Here is a 13,508-nt window from a genome sequence, read left to right on the forward strand (position 1 = left end):
ATCCTCCATGGCTCTCTCTGATGTCATTGGCTCTTTTGATTTCTCTATTTGCCGTACATTTCAGCTCAATCTATAGGGCATTGTCCCAGCAGCATTCTCAGAGCTAAGCTAATAGAGGGGCAATTTAGCACATCACTGAACAATAGGCAGTGGCACTTCAATGCAGTTCTTAGACTAGTTATGAGACAAATTTCTATTTCCAAGAATAAGTATTGAACTCTATTTATCTATTGCCAAACGATGCACAATTACATTCAAAGCGTTAAAAAATAGTATATTAGTCAGACAGTAAACTCCAATACATTACAAAATGTGACATTTATAAGTATTATAAAGTAGTATAAGTGTTTTTCCCACTTTTATTTTCAATCCTGCTACCAACCCCCCTATCTAACTGTTCCCCCCCTGCCTGTGTGACATTCTGACCCAATATTCTGTTAAAATAAGATGCTCTTAAAGTGTTTAAATGATGCTATCCAAATCATACGGCATAATATACTAACATATCCTAACAATATATACAGTATATGTTGAATGAATTGACAAACAACCTCTAAACAACACCGTCAGCTGTAAACTGCAGTGCTGCTTAACAAGACAGACGGAGCAGTTTTGTGGAACTGCCCTCTACCTATGTGAGAGGCTACGCGTTAACAATGTCCTCCCTCTTAATTACTTCCGCTAATCAGCCGCACGTGTCGGATCAAAGTTCTGCATAACACAGAACCCCCACCGGGAGCCCACTGATTACTACCACCTTCAACCCAGTCACACATAGGTCAATGAGCACAACTTATGCTGCACTTTGTGTGAGCTTGTGTGTATGTATGCGTTTGTATGCATGAGTAAGTGTATAATTGAATCTGCACCATCTTTACCACATCCTGTGTGAAAAGGAGTGAACCTATTTACATCCTGTTTGTTAACTGTTTACCAGGCAAAATAGGTAAATTTTAGATCTAGATAATCCTTTCTTAGTCCCACAGTGGGGCGATTTTTAGTGTTAAAGCAGCAAATAGGATTGTGCAAAAAGTCCTTGTTAGCATTTTGTTTGAATAGGCGTGGCCTACAGTTCAGCTGTTAGAGAAAACCTACTTAACCTCTAGCAGTGAGGTCCTCTTTTGGCTCTCCCTCTAATCATCTCCTGCTTCCTCCATGTTTGTCTTCTCTGAAGCCCCTTGCCCTGCAGAATCCAATTTATTTTCCACAACTCCCCTTGCCTCCGCTTTACCCAAAACTGTTTGTATTGGAGCCTTAAATCAAGTGTTGGCAGTGAACTTGAAGCGGCACGGTTATGAAAATATTGCCCATGAGAGATGGACCAAGCAAAGGAAATGAGCACAATGAGTTCCTGCCTGTTGGCTGTTTTGGGAGCCCTCTCTTTTTATTTAACAACAAGCAGCCCCCTGTCTCTCTGCTTTGTCAGGATGTCAGTGACTGACTGTTGGTCAGGGCTCAGTGACTTGCAATGGTCCTGTGTTATTTATAGCTCCCTCTGGCCTCAGAAGTCCTGGGTTTAATGAATCTCCATTTGTTTTGGCAGGACAGAAGTCTCTGAGTGTGTGTGTGTCAGGTGATGTGAGGAGGAGAGAGAGCCATACATAACAGCCTCTCCTCTTGAGTACTCTCTCTGCTTTCATGCAGGATAATGAGGGTATCAAAGACTGATTAGGGTGGCTGGAGGAGGTTTAAGTTAACCGGAAGGCCTTCCAATAACGTCAGCCATGTTTGGTCATTGTGCTTCAGAGCTCCACATATTTCTTGGCAGTGTTTTGCCATCTGGGATTCCTGCTCAGAGAGAAGGGACGGTGATGGTGCTTGTGTGTTCCCTCCTGATTCCGGTTTAAAATGCCTTTGCTAGTTGCTGTAGTCGGATTATGTTGACTGTGGGAGCCATGATTTATGGTTGGTGAGAAAGAACAGCCGTGTTTGTGTGGGGTGTGTGACAGCACACCATCAGTCCCTCAGCAAAATGCAATAGTGTCACTGGTGGTCTGGTTTCCGCTAATCTCTGTAACTGTCTTTTATCATAAACAAAATAATAAACTCCAGCTCAACAGATCTCTTCAAGGCGCCTAGCATTGTCTTTTCTGTGTCCTGATTGATTATTTAGGTCTGACACGGAAACGCATGGAGCTCCATGCATGGTAACGTCAGAAGAGAGACGAGTGCGCCCCCCCTCAAACCACCCAACTACTATGACAGCAGGTCATAAAAACACACATTTATCCTGGAGCCACACTTGCAGAAGTGGCACGTAGCCCAGCACTCGGGTCGCAGGCGTGACTAAGAGGAAATGGCTTCTTTTGATTTTAGAGCTGCTATTAATCAAAGTGGAACACACTCATACAGGCACACAGAATAAGGAAGAGGCAATGCTGGAGGTAGCAGTTCATGGGGAATTAAAAACACTGGCCACAAATGTAGTTTTGAATATCAAATACTCAGTTTGTTTTTTAATGGGGCAGGATGACTTGCTTCTCTCCAGAGCTGTTTAGCTTGATATACAGATATTTCATATTTTAGACTCAACTAACCTTTCACACTCGCCCCAAATCATTTGCGGAAAAGCATTCTGGCATTAGTGAATTGTCTCAGATTTAGGCCTGGATGTAGAGGTTATATTGATGGGTTATGTACTGCAGTCGCCTTCTGTGTTGCTCCGTGCCTCTCCGTTTTTATTACCTGCTTAGTTTTTTTGCTTCACTACTAATGTGTGTGCAGGCTTTATTTGTTTTGGGAGGCTTCAGCAGAAGCGGCGTGGATGCTGTTTAGATTGACAGTGGAACAAGTGATTTTGTTTATCACTTTGTGGCTTAAACATTGCACAGTTATTAACACCAATGTCCCAGGTGGAGCAGGGATTATGAAGCCACAGGGTCTCTCTATGGAGAGTAGAAAGGGTGTGATAGGGGAATGCACAACAAAATAAATAATTTCTCTTTCTTCTTTCTTTCTGTGTGTCTTTCCTGCTGCTCATTGCAGGTTCATGAAACCAGCACCCATGTTTCTTGATCGGAACTTCAAACGTCTAGCAAAAGTCACCAATTACTTACCTCCATTTGGATTTAAAACACAAGGTAAGAACAGTTCATTCTGTTTCCTTTAAACAGTGACATCTACTGTACTTTTCTTGAACAATGAGCCTCATGCAACATGCATCCTATAGAAATGACCCTTCATAATAATGTTGACATTATCCTTTCTGATTCTGCAAATCGAATAAAATAATTCTAAATGTATTCCATAATCAATATTTTGAATAAATATCATCAAACAATATCATGAAGAACATCTCAAACTGCTTAAAATTTCATATGGAACCACTTCTTCTTTATTTTAGTGACAGTACAACTTTACTTTAAGGTGCTCTGATAGTGGGACATATGAGGCGGGGTGCAGAGTCTAATATTGTATTATTTACGTGCAGGTGGCATTCAGCATGTTTACACGGGTCATTTACACAGTTTTCTGAAGTTAGTGTTGCTGTTTCTCTGAGGTTTACATGCTATGGGAGCTTGACTTTGGCTGCATATTACAGTATGTTTTTCCTGCAGTGCCTGGCATCTTAATGTAACAAACCATCTGACTGAGTTGGTACCAAGCTCAAATGTGTGTTTTCAATATTGATCAAATGGTTTACAGTTTTTTTTTTAAGTGGCCACTATCACAATTGTGTCAAAATGATGACATTTAAAGTAAAGTCTGCCGACCTTCTATCTTATCATTATCATCAGCAAGCTTCTGATACTGTATCTACTTGAGGCACATTGATGCATCTTTGCGAGACTCGTCAAGATATCAAATCAAATCAATCTTTATTTATATGGCACTTTTAATACTTTTTACAGTAGCACAAAGTGCCATACAGAAAATAAAAGCAAAACAAAAAACGAAACAAAACATGAACAACAAAGGAACACCATGAAAACCCAGACCTCCCACCCCCAAAAATATACACACAGAGAAACACAACGACATACACACTCACACACACACATAGCAATACACACAGCCACACCATACACTAGCTGTTACTAAGGAGACATGGCTAGGCACCGAGATCTGAGGTGAGGAAGAATCTACCTTTGGGGGCCGCGCACACCGATAGGAATCATGGTGCATGGCTGCAGGGGCCCCGCCACAGGGACCACCCCAACCCAGGCAGACAGGTGCACAGCACTGACATCGGTGGACCAGAGACAACTCCCGGTGTGGTCGGCCCCCTGAAGGAGATAAGTCACTGCGTTGTCTGATGTTCTGAGTGAATTGTAATTTTGTTTCTTTCTTTTTAAATTGCTGAAAAGAATCAAGAATGTGGGCAGTGATTCAGAGGTATGAAACCAAGCTTTGAAATATACGCGCTTTTAATACTCTGAAGTGGTGGCTCAGCTGTGGCCAATGTTCTTTCACTTTACACTTTTTCATCATTTGTCATTGTTGCAAGGCTGGTATTTTTGGCACAATATATTCTGCCTTAAGCTCATTAGTGGGCCTTGTCCTGAGTTGAGAGGAAGTGAGATAGGAAATCTATCACAGTGTACGTTTAGTCACCTTTAGTCAGTCGGAAGCCGTTTTAATTCAAGAAATGACCTAATTTTGCAACATCCATGCTTTGTTGTTGTGACTTCTGGGCAGGGATGGTTTTCAATAGCTGGTTGCTGGTCATCAACATACTGAGATTTATTAATCCCTCTTATCGAATCTTTTATCTCTTTTCAGTCTTTTCTTTTAGCAGAGAGAGGCATGGAAAACATATCGGCAGCTTGTACATTCATTCTCTAATAGTTTAAATGAGGTTTTGCTTTTCTCTGGTTAATGTGCTTTCTGCAGATGGTGTCTGAATTGCTTGACTGTAAAGTGAAAAGACACATTACTCTGTTACACAAAGGTTTTTTGTAGTTCAGTAATGACCCAAAGAGTGGTGACTCTAGAGAAACAATATGGCTGATGACCTAATGTCAATTTAAGAATTGAAGTTAAGGATTGAATTGATATATCAAGGTATTTATCTGATCAATGAAATGATTGACAGGACCTTCAGTATTTGACATTATAGTACAGTAGGCTACGGCCATTCTTTAAACGTTTCGGATACATTTAAGAAACATGCTTATCTACTAACATGCTATATGACATGTTAAATAGAGTTTTACCTCCTACCTTTCTGCCTCGACCTCAGCCAGTGTTATCACCTTGACCAGGCTGAATGTATGAATATAATTATTTTCTAGTTATTAATTTACAATGTAGGCACCATAGGCTTCTCATCGGTGATGTTTATGAGATTAATTCTATTTTGGGACCAGGGAACTTGTACGTCTCCCAACACTTCAACTTTAATGTTTCCACACATAGTGCTTGTACTTGTTCCCTGACCTTAACACACTCCAGCACTTCAGATATCAAACCAGTACACAATGCCATGGGAACTGAAGAGATAACATTAAGCTGGCTTCAGTGACATGCTCTGTCACATATTTTCCAACACTTAGAAGCAGAGGGTACACTGAATGTTACCTTTGTGCTCTGGCAAGTTCTCCGATGTCATATGAACACACACACACAGATTGTCTCAGTCGCGATCAAAGAACACTCCCTGTGTGAGTGTTACACCTGGTTTCTGTTTTCTCCACGGACTGTGATTGGCAGTGGGGTTTCCCTTTTAGTGCTGCTCATGTGAAGAGATGATACGTGTGGATCTTGAATAGAAAGGCACAAAGGATTCCAAATTGGGAACATGGAGTGGCGGTGGTGGGCGGGAGTTTTATTTTTACTTTTTATTCTGCCAAGAGGTATCTTTGGCACACATCAACCACAGTAGAGAACAGTAAAGCTGTGTTGATTCACTCCCAGAGGGGAAAAAACATACTTGTCAGCACTGCATGATGCCAGTCAGCCACTGAACAGTCAATTTGAGTAACAGCCTCAATCAATTGTTTAATATTATATTGTCTATATATAAAATTTTATTCTCTAGATATCTTTCTGAAGTCCAAAGTAAATTTAGTAAAGCTGCTTATACGATGTTTGTCAGAAGCAAAAGGCTTTTGATTTAGGAGAAAATCTATATTTGCATAGTGCTTTGAGAATATGCATCACAGCCCTTAAGAGTGTTGGCTAAAGGGATTTAACCGACTGAAAAGTACCTTCGTACAATATTTCCTACTAGTGTTGTTTAAGACGGATTTAATTTAGTGGAGTGCAGATCGCACTAATGTTTTATGATTGATGCTAGAATGTATGGTGCAGAGTGATGGGTAAAGGCATGACCCGATGCCCTACTCTGCCTCTGATCGGCTCACACTGATACTCTTACTCTAACCTTTACCGATCTCACTTCTCATGCCTTAACCTAACCAACCGTTCAACCAATCATTGAGGTCACGCCTTTGCCCGTTTTGAAAGTGTTCGTTCAACCAAAAAGGCCCTTCAGCTTTCATTCCTTTAAGGCTCATGTTAACTGATAACAATAATAATTATAACTGTGTAATACTTTGAAACTGTGATATATTATGAGACCGTTATCACACCATGTAAATCTTGTACTTTTGTAACCCTACTATCAATCATGTTTTATTAATAAGGAATATAAGTATAATAAGTTTAATGTTTACACAAGCTCTACCTCAGTCACATGATAACACCGTTGATGTGACAGGTAATTTAAATGCTTTATCTTCTTTGTAACATTAGAATTAAACTTTCTGAAGTATAATTTTTCGCTGCAAGTGAGTGCACTTGTGCTCTCATCAACTTATTCAGAAGTTGTATACATCATATGATATAGTTCCTGTACATGAACTTCTGTCTCAGTAAAGTCGACCCTTCAAATTGAGATGCATTGTCTGATTCTGTATTGTGGACTGATTGATATTTGATCTGTTTTTTTTTTCCCACTTCCCACTTGCCCACCGACTGTAGGCCCACACACACCATTATGCAACCTTAAACAGTTAGGAGGAAACATGATTCAGCCAGAAACATGTAGCAAACTGATTTGAACACAGATATTCAGTCTGCAACAGGAAAATAAAGACGGTACCACCTTGGTCCCTACAGCTCTGCTTCAGAGTTGTTCAGTTATAAAGAACATTGATAAATGAATCACCATACTGCAATCAAATTATGGTTTTTCGCTTTTCACCATGGTAGTTGATGTTGAGTCAAAAGCCTACTAAAATGCAGGCCTGACAAATACCTCTTCTCTCATCACATGATTCTTTTATATTGTTTAGGCTACACTCTTCCCAACAATTTGTCTGTGTTTGTGTTATGTGATGCTTCCGAACTTCCTCAATGTTACCAGTAAAGATTTTTTAGATTTCAAGAGTTCCACGTTGGACCAATGTCTGAACCAACAGCCATTTGTCTTCGGCTCTACCACGAGACATACTTTGCTGAAATGTTTACCTCGGTTACTTATAACAATTAGCTTCCATGTCGTCCCCTGGAAGAGAGTCCTGCCCATTGCGATTTTTCACATTTCACGCGCTTGGATCCAGGTGTGGTCCTCGGCCTTGTGTTTATGCTGCTCGGGGTGATGCTTGACGCCAGACATCGACACCACATCCAAACAATGGGCTGTTGCTCTGCTCGCCTCTCCTCAAAAGGTTAATCATTAGGATCGTTAGCCAGGGTGAATGGGGCTGTAATGTGTCTTACAAACTGCTTTGAGGCCCCAGTCTAAACTCTCTTGTTCTCACTCTCCCTTGACTCTCACTTTTGCTGTTTCTATTGACCCCCCCTTTGCAGACTATGTGCAATATGGTGATTATATTAAGTGGAGTAGAGAGGGCAATGAAAATGCCTCATTTTTTAACAATGTGACGCGGGAAGACTCTTTTCTTTACACTGGGGTGCAGATAAAAAAAGATAATTAACTACCATCATTAAATCCATGTCATTCTTCTATGAAGCTTCCGCATTACTACAAATGTTACATGGATCACAGATAGTAACAATGTTTATAGAATCTGCACATTTGGGATGTCATTATTAGCAATTAAAAGTATGAGAGGCCTAAAAATGGTCAGGAGAAGAGAGAAATATATGTCATATCTAATGCAAGAAGCATGACTCCAGCAGAATGCCATGTAGAACATGGCAGGAATGTGTGCTATGGCTAAACATCCCCGTTTCTCACCCTGCGATCTGGCCACGCAGGGAGACGAGCTCAACATCGCCCACTTATTCAGGAGAATGTGCTTGTTTGAAAACAGCATTCCTCTCTGAGTGCTTTTATGGGAGAGTTTCTACATACACACACATACCATCCAGAACCCTGTATGTCTGTTTCTTTCGGATTCACTCCTCTTCGCCTTTTTCCCTCTTTAATCCCATCACCACTATTTCAGAGGGCTGATAGGTCACTCCTTATCTGTGACTGAATAAACGGAGAAACGTGTTCTCTCCTCAAACTGTCTTAAGACCACCTAGATTGTTATACCTCTAGTGGTATGTTAAAGTCCCTGGCAGTTTGTCAATCTTCAAAAGGAGCAGTTCCCTCAAATAAGTCATTTTCATGATTAGAGAACATCACCTCATCTGTGATGTTGAACCGCTGCACTGCTCCATCAGGAGTGCTTTAGGTGACTGACCCTGACGACCATGCTACATTTTCCAGTGTCAAATTACGGAGAGAATTGGAATTAGTCTCCCATTCATTGCCAAGAAGGCAATTATCCTGCAGTGTATTTTTTACAGAGACTGCTGTGGGCAATACAATTACCTGCACAAGTGTTTACAAGAAGTACAGTGTAGGTGACAACTTAATGTAATCTCAATTGTCCTCTTATGGGTGGTTATTTCTTTTTTTCCTCCACAGAGAGAATCATAGACAGCATTTTAACTGCCACCAAAAATTATGGACTGGGAGAGGAGCTGGACAGGTAATTATTGCTACTCACCCACATCAACAGGAAGTCCTGTTTTGTCTCTCCATCACTTCTAAATGTCACTAACTGACCCTCCTGCACTGCAGTCTCAGCTGTAAAAGATGCATCATTGTGGGCAACGGGGGAATCCTTTTCAACAAGTCTCTGGGCTCCCGTATCGATGACTACGATGTTGTAGTGAGGTAAGATGACGCCATAGTAAAATAAATTAATATAAACGTCTAATCTGTCCCTCAAAACAACAGTATTGTGTGTTGATATAAGCAAAACAGCACGAAGAGGGTGCAAACACACTGTTTGTATATTCAATACGTATCCTAACACCTTTTCTTGACCCAAATTCCACTCACTGAGACATAGTTTTTTGCGTGCAGGTTGAATGAAGCCCCAGTAAGCGGTTATGGCAAAGACGTGGGGACCAAAACCACCATTAGGATTACATATCCAGAGGGAGCTATCCAGAAGCCTGACAGCTATGAGAAGGACTCGCTCTTTGTTTTTTCTGCTTTCAAACCACTGGATTTCAAGTGGCTCCGACAGATGGTGTTCAAGGAGAAACTGGTAAGGATACGTTTAAAATCATTAAGCAATCAAAGTGAAAATCTTATAACCATATAAAACATATAAAACAACCCCAGAGATATAGGAATGGTGATTCAACGGCTACTAAAAGAGCAAAGATGTTTCAGGTGTATTTAATCAGGCTCGCTTTCTTATTTAGGATTATTTCACATTATGTGTGTTTGACCTACAGTACACTGCAGATCATTTCTGCTTCTGTGGGTGTCTAAATGTGTCTGAATATCTGAGTTATGTGTTTTGTTATAGCAGAACATAGCGGTCTAACCTCTGATCACATTCTGTACATTCCTTTCTGTAGAAATGTAAGCCGTTTTCATAAAGGGGTTAAGAGGACAACTTGAAATCTCTGCTGTGTAATGGGGATGTTTTAGATGGTTTGGATGTTTAATGGGCAACGGACACTTAGGAAAATACAATGACTATCGTTTTTTGTTCTTATTTAGTTAATCTTCTCCATGAAATCTTATAAATTCAGTTGACCTCTTCTTAGAGTTTTCGATGTTTCAGTACTAATATTTCAAATGAATTTACCTCAGAACAAATATTTCGATGTCGTTCAGAACTTAATGATTGCTGCAGTTAAATGACAGGCTGGGAATTAACCTCTTAATCTCAGGGGTCAGACTGAATGACAGAACTGGCTTTCCCTTATCTCTGAGTACAGAAGGCAGTCATATTTAATTTCTTCTGTGTCCTTTTATATCCATTGTCACAAAAAAGCTCTCATGAGCACTTTCATTGTCTCTAGTATCTCTTTATTATTTTGAGTTCATTCAACTCCAGGACAGTGGAAGTACTTAATACAAGCTCTTCATAGATTCGTTAAAATAAAGAGAGTCGTATTTTAAAGTGTCATACCAGTGTTTTTACATGTGTTAATCGATTTAGTACAAATCTTTATTTTTCCTAAGAATGGAGTGTAAAAGATTTGTGAAGATTTATATTTTTTCATACAGTACTTTGGCAATACTGTATGTTTCCCAGGAACGTTTAAACCTTACTGCAATTTACTGAGAAAACATCAACAAAAAGATCGGAAATAAAAAAAAGAATTATAGGTAGATACTGTACAGTATGTATGCTCTAGCAAATGAGCTAAACCATTCACCACTTGTACAATCAATAAAGGTTGGACATGTGAGGGATGCCTCTGTCTAATATGGCAAACCAGAATTTGGGAAACCTGCTCTATTTTCCAGCACAGCTGTGACTTTAGGGACCAGCTGCCAGCTGTAGTTTTTACAAGGTGACATTTGTCAAAATCATATGAGTGGGTGAAGGGGGAGAAAAAATAAAGAGGAAAGGACAATACAGTTATAATCTGGAATGAAAAGGGCATACAATGTCAAGCTGATACCAAGTATGGGGTGAAGTTGGATTTAAGGTTGGGAGAATGGAGGAGAGCTTGATGGAAAGGACAAAATGAAATGGGGTAAAGGGATAATAGCTGGGGAAAAGAAAATGAGCAGTGGAAGGTAATAGTAAAGTAAAATGGAGGGAAATAGCTTGCTTGGCTTGCTGATGGCCTCTTCAGCCTTTGATAGGGCCCAGATTTTTCTGGTGTGTCAGAAGGAAAGGACAGTGGAAATGGCTGCCTGGGATAATTGATCTGGCCCCTGGCATCCGACTCAGCGCTCTTTGATCTGCTGAGGAGGGAAGAATGTTTCTCATTGGTTAAAAATTGGGGAACAAAAAAAAAATCAGTGTTTGGTCAGAGCCTTGATGATAATATGGAAGGAGAGAGTTGACAGATGTGCAAAACCTCATATTTGACCTATGGATAATGTCTTTCCCTCTTTGTTTTAATACATCTGTAATAGTTGATTTACTATCGTATAAATATATTGCTCCATGTACATTTATCCTGTGTAATTTACTCTGTTTGCACGAAGTTAAGGATCCTTTTAGTTTATTTTTGGTAGAGTATTATAGCCATAAAAGTCATATAATATATTATACATGTGTACATATACAAACTTGACACGGATAACACACCCAAAACATTTTAAACCTAGTAAGATTCCAAGGTTTAAAGTACTCTAAGCCTGTGGTAATGATAGGCTGCTTTTTCTAGTTATTGTGCCATTAGACCTGTAAGAATATGTGTGGGTTGGTGTTTTCTAGAAGGAGTATGCATGACTGCATGTCCCTTTCTCTATTTTGTTATAGCTATATGTGCAATATTGTGTAGCAGGTGTTACTTGATTTTATATGGTGATTTAGATTAACTAATTCAAGTTAATTTAGGATTTATGTACTCGCTTAAAAGCTTGTTATTATAGACACCATGCCCATTACGGTTGTGAATTCTTGCTAATTGCAGAATACACGCATACAAGCAATCTGTTGTGGTGTGTACATTTTAGCACATAACTAGCATAAAAGCAGAGACAAATGTGGAAATGACCTTTCTTTAAAACCAAATGTTACCAGAGTATCATTATCAGTTTTACGATGGAAAGTGGGTTTTCAGTCGTCAACAACAACAACAACATGAAAGAAACTGAATTCCTGTTAAAAGAGTTCTGCAGTGAAAACATAAACATGAAGAGGTGTTTATGTGTGTATGTAGATGTGCCTTATGTGAACACTTCTGGACACATTTCCAAAGACAGTGACTCATTATTGTTTTATTTTTTTACTAGACAACGGGTATCTAAATCAGCTAGAAGAACGCTCTAGGAACACAGACCTGCATCCACAGGAAATATGATTTTTTTATTTCCCCCCTCATTGGTTTTAGTGATATTTCTGGTTTGGTAAAACAGCGTCCCTGCCAGCGCACCATGAACTGTTTAGATAGAGTGGTACTGCAGCACGGGAGATGGCGAGACACGGCTTCCAAAACAAAAACTCACAAAATGACAATATATTCAGATGATGTTCTGTGCGAAGTTGATGAAGGAAAAGCTGCTAAAATCAGAAAGCCGTACAGTGCACTGTGTTGTGTCGAAGGGCTGTTTGTGAAGAGAGTGACGCACTGCTTTTCCTTTATGTCCATTTCGCGTTAATGGGAAACACGGTGGATTATGTGTTTGCCAAATTAGAAGACATGCTTGGGGACAGAATCAGAAAATATGGTGAATCAAATTTATCAGGACCTTTGTTCGGTAATTGGATCTGCGTTATTATTTTTGTTGTTTTTTGAACGGAGTTCTGCTGTTACAGACACCAGCTCAGAGCGCTTCTACACACCCAGCAAACTGTACGTGATCTGCTTTAATCTTCGTTTCAACTTGATTTGTTGACCCTATTATTATTATTATTATTATTATTATTATTATTATTATTATTTTTATTATTATTATTATTATTATTTACCCTTTTATAGCATATTCCCACCTTTAACTTTATACATCCATGGCCCAACCCGCAGAAAAGTTAAAACCGCGAGCTTTCATGAATTTTGTGTTGACAAGGAGAATCCAAATGTAGTCTTCGTGCCTAATTATAATGGAAATGAAAGATAATTATATGTATCCCCCAATGACTCAGATCTGCTCCTAAATATAATGGGTTCTTTCTTGGTCCATGCTACACCCTTCCACCAAGTTTCATGAAAATTAGGCCAGTAGTTTTTCTTTAATCCTCTTAACTGACAGACAGACAAACCAAGCTGAAAACATAACCCTTGGTGGAGGTAATAAAAGGCAACCTGGTTTGAGAGAGTGATGCCGTCTTCTTTATGATATGCTAGAGGAAATCCTCACCAAATGGCAGCAAGCATTCCTCTGTTTCCTTTAAATCCATTTAGTCCATCCCAGAGGGAGACGTAATGTAACATAGGACAGCTGTCCTTTGGGAGCTTTCACGTCTCTTGGTCCAGAAGGGGGGGTTTTCTTTGTGAAACCCACACACTCACTGCTGCAAGGGATGCAAAACCTTTTCAGTCTTCCTCTGTGGTTATGAAAGAAAGTGTATTTTCTTCTCCCTCTTCTTTAAAAGGTTAGTGGCGGGTACACAGTTGTTGTGCAGCCGCAAGTGACTCATCCAGCCAGTTGTGAGAGTGCTCAACTCTCCTGCGCTATT

At 39.8% G+C, this 13,508-nt stretch overlaps 1 protein-coding gene across 2 annotated transcripts in view; it reads left to right on the forward strand.

Moving 5' to 3' along the window:
- Positions 1 to 13,508, forward strand: part of st3gal3b (ST3 beta-galactoside alpha-2,3-sialyltransferase 3b) — a 39,381-nt gene that overhangs the window by 11,679 nt on the left and 14,194 nt on the right. For both annotated transcript variants that reach the window (XM_083928550.1, XM_083928551.1), the window contains 4 exons: positions 2,986 to 3,080; positions 8,828 to 8,891; positions 8,984 to 9,079; positions 9,272 to 9,458. In XM_083928550.1, coding sequence (XP_083784676.1) covers positions 2,986 to 3,080; positions 8,828 to 8,891; positions 8,984 to 9,079; positions 9,272 to 9,458 — 442 coding nt within the window. The remainder of the gene's footprint in view (positions 1 to 2,985; positions 3,081 to 8,827; positions 8,892 to 8,983; positions 9,080 to 9,271; positions 9,459 to 13,508) is intronic.

This window comes from Echiichthys vipera, assembly GCF_963691815.1.
Source record: "Echiichthys vipera genome assembly, chromosome: 15".
Taxonomy (NCBI): Eukaryota; Metazoa; Chordata; class Actinopteri; order Perciformes; family Trachinidae; genus Echiichthys; species Echiichthys vipera.